This window comes from Alosa alosa, chromosome 6, assembly GCF_017589495.1.
Source record: "Alosa alosa isolate M-15738 ecotype Scorff River chromosome 6, AALO_Geno_1.1, whole genome shotgun sequence".
Lineage (NCBI taxonomy): Eukaryota > Metazoa > Chordata > Actinopteri > Clupeiformes > Clupeidae > Alosa > Alosa alosa.
In genome coordinates, this window is record NC_063194.1 from 7,971,577 (window position 1) to 7,979,296 (window position 7,720).

Here is a 7,720-nt window from a genome sequence, read left to right on the forward strand (position 1 = left end):
TGCTGTGTTTCTGGACTGCGGTGAATGCAGGGACGAAGGGAAACAAACTTCTATTGGATGTTCTGCGCTCTGTTTACATGCTTTGCAGCGCTTTGGGAAGAGAGCAGAGATATGATATTTTTCTGGCTGTCTTTTTTTTGGGGGAGGTCAAGAGGGTGGCTGGCGTTTGGTAGTTTTTCTCCCATCTCCCATGGAGCACTGCCTGTTTCCAGCTGGCTTCCTCTCCCCTGAGATGCCCAGCAGAAACCACCCTGGCTGCCACCCACCCACCAGCTAGAGAAATGCCATCCTTTCTAGTCATCCTGCACCCCACACACGCACACACACACACACACACACACACACACACACACACACACACACACACACACACTCACACACACACACAGACTTCACAGAGGCTGCCTATGTGAGGGATCACCGTGTGGCGGGGGTGGTAGATCCATCCCTGCCAGCCCGTCCCACCCATACCCGCCCCCCACCCTCCCATGGATCGATGACTTAGCTTTTTCAATTACAGCCTTTGCTTCACTGTCTTTTGTTTATAACCATCACCAAGGTATAAATCAGGTGTTCCGAGTCTATTTGGCCACACCTTACACTAGCAAATCAATAACCACTGAGGCCCTCAGTAGCTTATGAGAGCAGAGGTGGCCTGACACATGAAAAATATTTTATCCATTCTCCATGGCTGCGATGACAGATTTCTTTCAACACAATTGCAGCATTTATGAGTGACACTTTTCCTCCTCCCGAGGCACAGACATAAAAGCACAGAATTGACTGTCTCCTGACGACAACAAATTCCTAGAATTCAACACATTCGCACACAAATCTTCACTCGTTAAGTTCCCTTACAGACTCGTACTAGGTGAAAACTATGTGATCAAAACTGAAATGAAAAGGGTTGCAGTACATAGCTAAATAAATAGCATATAATACACAAAGTGTATCTGAACCGATAAGAAGTGTGGTATCCTTAGAATGGATTTCATCAAAGGCCAACTTGACCCACAAGCACACAATGTGTCCAGGTTGTTTTGGGGATCAGGCTGCCATCTGCTGTATCATTTCATAGTTGTTAGCAGGGACAAACCCCCATTACCCACAAAACCAGACGCCAGCGTCTTACTGACAAAGCAATTACAAGGCACACTGCTGGCACACAGATAGATCCCTAAGGTACAAACACACACACACACACAGACACACACAGACACACCATAAACATTTTAACAGTGAGGAATGGTGAACATAAAGCTGAAATACCTGTGAGCAGATCCATACAACACCAAGAGAGGTAAAGTAAAGAAGAGAAACATTCAGCAGTACTGCCAACAGACTAATGTCAAACCCATGAGAGAAAAGACTTATTAGAACCAACAGTTCCAATATCCCAACCTCACAGAGGCTTGCAATAGTGTTCCTGATTCGGTGTGTGTGGTGTCTGGATGCGAGCCAGGCGAGGGCCTATGTATTTCAGAGTAAGCTTTCATCGGTGCGATAATGAATATCATTTTGTGATGGATGCCAAAACAAGGTTGGCTTCCTTGAGACCTGGAGGCACTGTAGTGTAGCGAACGTTACATTCAGGCACCATCTTAGAAATAAAAATGCCTCTGAATAAAAAACAAGCCCTGCAGGATAGTTGGTGGACTGCACAAGTCTTATTAGTTCCATGTCGTTTCCCTAAACACTCTCTAAACAGCTGGCCTAAGGATATACAGCAAACCCGCTGCACAGAGATTAATCAAACTCAAACATCGGCCTAATCAGTGTGTTTATCTGTGATTGGCTTTCATAAACGGGACACCACCAATTAAATCTCAGCTCTTCTGTTGCCCCTTTGGCCTAAATTAAATGTGTCACCTGTTCCCTATGAACCACGGTGAAGGGTTGCCCTCATGGCAGTTGATTTCACTCCATCTTGCTGACCCTTCTGGGGATTTGGAGAGTCGAGGGAGAGCCAGCTCACAGCCCACAGAAGGCTAATAAAGGCAGGAGCCTGGAGGACACACTGGATTTGCCTCCTCTGATTTGCAAGCCCGAGAGTGATTGTGTTTTGCGTGAGAGTGGTTTAAACATATTGAGTTTTTTTTTTTTTGTTTTTTTTTTAGTTTGAGGGCACAGCACCATCTGACCATCATCGACTTTTGTGAAAGGGGGATCCTGGAAGCATCTACCATCGTGTCTTTGAAATAGAATTAGGGAGGCAAGAGAGAGAAAAAGAAAGAGAGAGAGAGAGAGAGAGAGAGAAAGAGAGAGAGAGAAAAAGAGAGAGAGAGAGAAATCTGTGTCGCAGTGGATGGTTGACTCTGGGATATTTCACCATCTACTTCCAAAACATAACAATCATACATATTTTCCACTTAAAACTATTTAGTATAAAAGTCAGCCTTCAACCCTATCTGATCTGGCCTGTTCCTGCAATGCCCCATTCGATTCTCATAATAAAACGTCAGTGAAATCCTGACATGAAAGATGAGGTGGAGTGCAGAGCAGAGTGCTGTGGAGACGAGCACGGCCACATGTCTGCATCCAGCCAGCATTCAGCATCGCCAGCACATGGTGTCTCTCCACAAAAAAACCTTCAGCAGCAGACCCCCACCCCACCCTCCCCCCATCTGTGCATGTGTCAAAAGATCCTTTGGCACCTCACACCCTGCGAGGGGACATTTTAATGAAGAGAAGCTGAGGTCCACCCGTTGGGAGCAGCTTAAAAGTGATGCGGATTTGGGCTTTCACGTTTGTGACAGACACAAACGATTGTGATGCACGACAAAGTCGCAGTCATAATGCTCTTCCGATTTGCTATGCTGAACGCCTTTCAGTAGTAACTCAACATGAGTTGATGTGTCAGAGATTGGTTTATTGGAATAACAGTGGAACTAGCAGCATTACAGCCAATTTACAATTTTTCAAAAGACAAGAAACAGGCAAGGGAAAGAAAAATCTGCATATCGATATCCTTAATTATATAAAATGCTTTCTCTCATCTCATTCAAAAGATTTCTCAATAGAATAGTAGGCCATCATAATTAACAGTACACCGATCTCTCATCAGAGATAAGCTGTCTTTCATGACAATAGCAACGCAGAATGGGCACCAAAGTCAAGCTCTGCCATTAATATCTCATGTACACTGGTACACAAATTAGTCATCGTGGCTGCGTATACTGGGAGTGTTACGGCTCAACACGTGCGCGTGGGTGGGGAAGCACTTATGGATGACTAATCAAAACATGGAGAAACCATCAACCCATCTCGCACACGCAAGCTAGTCTGACTATCCATGTCAAATATTTATCTGCATTTGTCTCTAGGGTAGGAGAGCAGGGCAAGAACCCGGAGCATCTCTCAAATCAACATCTCTGACTATGATGCATGAAATCTAACATGGACAAAGAAGGGGGGCAGTGTGATTTAACTCATTCATTACTCCTAATGAGAGTGAAAGAGGACTTTGTGAAGAAAGCTGCTTTTTCCCTCGCACTAAGGCGGCAGTGTCGTGCACATCGAACAGGGCCAAAAAGTCACTTTCATAACTCTCATCTGACAAAAACAATTTCCAGTTGAGGGGCCAAAAAGCCATTTCCAAGTTAAGAGGCCTGAAGGGAGAGGAAATGTAGAATATAAATGATCTTAACTGATGAATAATAATCTCCAGAATGACTGTATGGGATTTAAGGACACACACCAACCCTATCCAATCCCCGACAGGAGAATACAAATGGTTAATTTTGCTAGATTCATTCATTCTGACCCATAACTGAAAATCAAAACTTCAGTTCACCCATAGCTGCAGAAATTTAAAACGTCAGAGACTGCTGCCATGTTTTTATAAGACATATTTAAGGGAAATGTGTGCTCCCCAGAGTAACAAAGTGAGCAATGCAATGTTGTTTTGACTGCATTAAGGTTGGTTTTGGCTGTGACAACATTAGCAATTGTACCACAAGTCTGTTTAATCCGCCATTACCAGTGCAATGGTCACGTAAAATATTATGATAACAAGAGAGCTGTGAAAAATGTATGCCTTTTCACCACATGCAATGCCATGTTACTATAGCCCTGCCACATGATGTATCATTTCACCATTTCACTGGAGCAAAGAAGCTAACAAGAAAAGCTAGAGAAATACAAACAGTTAATATACTGTATGTCAAAGGAATTCAACATATTTCTTGTGTTATCAATGATGAGCGTTATGTCTGCAAATTAACCACTCTTAGAATAAAACAGATTCATAGCTTGACTGACAGCTGGGACCAGAATTCAAAGAACACTACCAGGCAAAGCACTGAACACAGTCCACGGAGACTGAAGAGCCCAATTAACACATCAACAAAATGCAGATGACAAAATGGAGGAGTAATAGCTTACATCTAAGCAGGCCTTCACATCACTGTCTTAAATTAATTGTGATCCGTAACACGCCAGAAACCACTACCATGTTGTGAACACTTTCTCTCCAGAATACCAGGTAAACTTAAAAGCCAAAGACTAAGACTGTGTATCTTATTACAGAAACAATTCAACAGTGGATTTCAGTCTCCCCTCAGATCATTAAAATGTTTATAAAGTTGTGCTCTACACTTACATGCTACTGAAGTGAAAGGCCATTGTCTCTGGTTGTTGAAGTTGATGGTTTAATTATGCTAAAAGCAAAACAATACTATTATTTTGTAAGCTATGTCATAGGATTCAGATAGAATAATTATGATAGTATGCAAAGAAAATAAATAAGACTTATCCAGACTTATATAAATAATATCACACTTTTTTACCCAGCAGAATCATTGCTCCTGGATTTTATAAGCATAACTTATTTGCTTAAAAAATAACACTCTCAGTTTAGGCTACTTGTTTGATATGTGTATAAGATCTTCTATAGCCTGCGAGGCAAAATATCTTAGGTCTAAATAGGGGAATGTATCACCGTCATATCTGTATCCCACTACATTAATCAAAGGAGCCGCTCACCTCTGTCAACTGCAATTAAGGGCTGCCATCATGAGGGCACATAATGGAAAGGATATGGATTACAAACCATTCTTAGACACCAGCTACGTGGTCGAGTGGTCTGTTTCATGCAGAAAAACACAACAGGCGCAAGTAACGGGTAAGGAGGCTGCTCCTCATCATCCGACGCCAGATCCGGAGTTGGGTCGCGCCCGCTGGAACCCTGCGCCCGAGTAGACTCGGGCACAGGGATCCATGTGCTACCCCTCTCCTCCTCATCGCCAGTGTCTTCGCCCTGACCAGGCGCTCGGTACAGAGCAGAAATGGGTCCTCTCTCCCCCTCGCTCTCCAAGTTGTGAAAGTGTTCTCTCCCCTCGCCATCAGTCATGATAGAGCGTCTGGCAATGATATCCTGCAATTGCAAGGATGGTGATCAGGAAACAGGGAGATGAACCGTGGCTTTGAGCAAACCAACATACTTAGCAGTGTAGGTTATACATTCTGTTTTAGTCCCAGTTGACATTTCAGAGCAAAACATGTCGTCTAACTACTTTGTGAGAGATATCTGTTAACCCATATGTGACACAGGCTACAGTAAAAGCCAGTGATGCTGTGCGGTAGGTCCCCTATTTACAGTAGGATGCGATTTGTTCGTAACACAATGGATCGGAACAACTTTAGCCTATTTTGTCTCCTGCGTAAAACAAACAAGCATAATCAAATGCCAGTGGTTCATCACAAGTTTCTGTACTAATCAGTTGGAAAGCTTTTGCCTTTGTAGGCACAGAAAACAATAGCATGCGGGTTTCTAAATTCTGTCGGCGTGAAAAAGTATTCCAGGGACTCTGTTACGCATAGAAAATTAAAATGTACTTAAACCAAAACTTTCTGATACGAAACCTCACCTTATAGATAAGGAATTGATAGTTCCCATAAGCATTTCCTGCACTTTCAGTGTACCGCAGGCAAATCCTTTCTGGGGAAGGTTTGGCTTTCGTTGCAATCCATACTGCCTACTCCCAGTGCGTTTTCCTTAGAAGATACAATAATCCGAATGTTGCGCAAAACCTGCGATGTTATCGGGTCCTTCCGTGTTTGTCGAAAAAAAACTATTTTATAGTGCAATGAGACATCTTGAGTAAATGTCCACCACTACCCCAAGAAATATGCCAAACCGATTTTGCGCGTCCGTGTTGTTCGAGGGTCTCTCCAGATCTGACACGCCAAACTTCTGGTCCACCAAGAGCATTGAAACGTGACGTGGTTTCAGACGTACTCGAACCTGCTATTACATAGAGTCTTTACGATCTAATACAGAAAATGTGCAATCATATCGAAATGTTCAGATTCTCTCGGTAATTTTGATCATCAGGTTTCCAAATCCGCTTTGCTCTCCTTGTAAATGATAACCTTTATCAGCGATCCGTTGTCTCATCTCGGCATGCAAGTAGGCTATCCATCTACCATCCACTCAAATCATTGCGGTAGAATAAGATCCGTTCTAATGAGGGTGAATTGTTTGAGATACCTTGTCTCATAAAAACATGTGTTAAACACATTGTAATTATGTACTTGGATATATACCAAATAACTTAATTTAACTGTTTGTGGAACCAATGATGCTGCTTCAATGATGCATCTGCAATATTGCAGAAATTATTTAACCTGTTTCAGCACACTATGAAAAATGCTGGGGTGAAAAGTAACTAAGGCCATTTGCTCAAGTGGCCTACTGCTCTGTACAATTGAATAGTACTTGTGAAATACACATAGCTTACTGTACAATTTTGGGGTACTTGTACATATATTTTACAATAAGCCTACTTCCACTTCACTACATTTAGAAGGGTACTTTCTACTCCTCTACATTTATTTGACAGCAATAGTTTCTAGATAGTTCTAAGATGGAGGCTTTACAGAGTGGATAAAACAGCAGGGTTTTACAATACAATGCATTTTTAAAGATGGCATCTGATATCTAACTGAAAGCTGATTAAGAAATTAATCTGATTAAGAACCTCAGTGAACCTTACCTTGGTGACGTTTCACACCGTGGCAAACTTCTTTCAGGTATGGGGTGTAATCTTATCCATTGAGGGTATTGCAAAAAAATGTGCTCAATCTTTTTGCCTTTAAGGAGCAGAGAGTTGTTGTATTATGTACTATACATCTGAATCATGTTTGGTTATGTGGGACAGCACAGAACTAGATTTAACTCATTTTCATGGCTCTCTGTGGTTATTTCAACTCAGACATTCTAGTTGCGCACCTATTGCAACGGCCATAACCACACCATAAAATGTGAACAAGTGAGTGCTTTTTTTACCATCACTATCACCACCTCGCATGTCCACATTTTACGTTGTGGTTGTGGGCATCACAGTAGGAGCACAACTGATCTATGTATGAGTTGAAATAACCACAGAGAGCCATGAAAAGCTGCTGAATCTAGTTCAGTATGTGCTGTCCCACAAACCTTCCTGTTACAGCTTAACGTTCCCTTCACTGTTTCTAAGCAAATAAAAATTGTTTTTTAAACCCAACTGATCAATTATATATATATATATATATGGCTGCATTGCAGTTCAATTTCCCCAATCAAGAACATGAAGATACTGACTTATTGTAATTCATATTGTAATGTCATGTTTGTTGTATCGATTAAGAATAGATAATTACAGCATTCTTCTCTGTAATTACAACCCCCAGACAGGTTACCAATGGTTCCCTGACTGCTCAGGAAAACATGAAAGCGAGA

The 7,720-nt window shown here is 42.1% G+C and overlaps 1 protein-coding gene across 1 annotated transcript in view; it reads right to left on the minus strand.

The window, feature by feature from the left end:
• The window catches only part of cacna1ha (calcium channel, voltage-dependent, T type, alpha 1H subunit a), a 102,503-nt gene extending 96,052 nt beyond the window's left edge, over positions 1 to 6,451 (minus strand). The window contains exons 1-2 of the mRNA XM_048244965.1: positions 5,868 to 6,451; positions 5,040 to 5,374 (exon numbers count right to left, since the gene is read on the minus strand). Of these exons, the coding sequence (XP_048100922.1) occupies positions 5,040 to 5,350 (311 nt within the window). The 5' untranslated portion in view covers positions 5,351 to 5,374; positions 5,868 to 6,451. The remainder of the gene's footprint in view (positions 1 to 5,039; positions 5,375 to 5,867) is intronic.
• Positions 6,452 to 7,720: the final 1,269 nt, after the last annotated feature.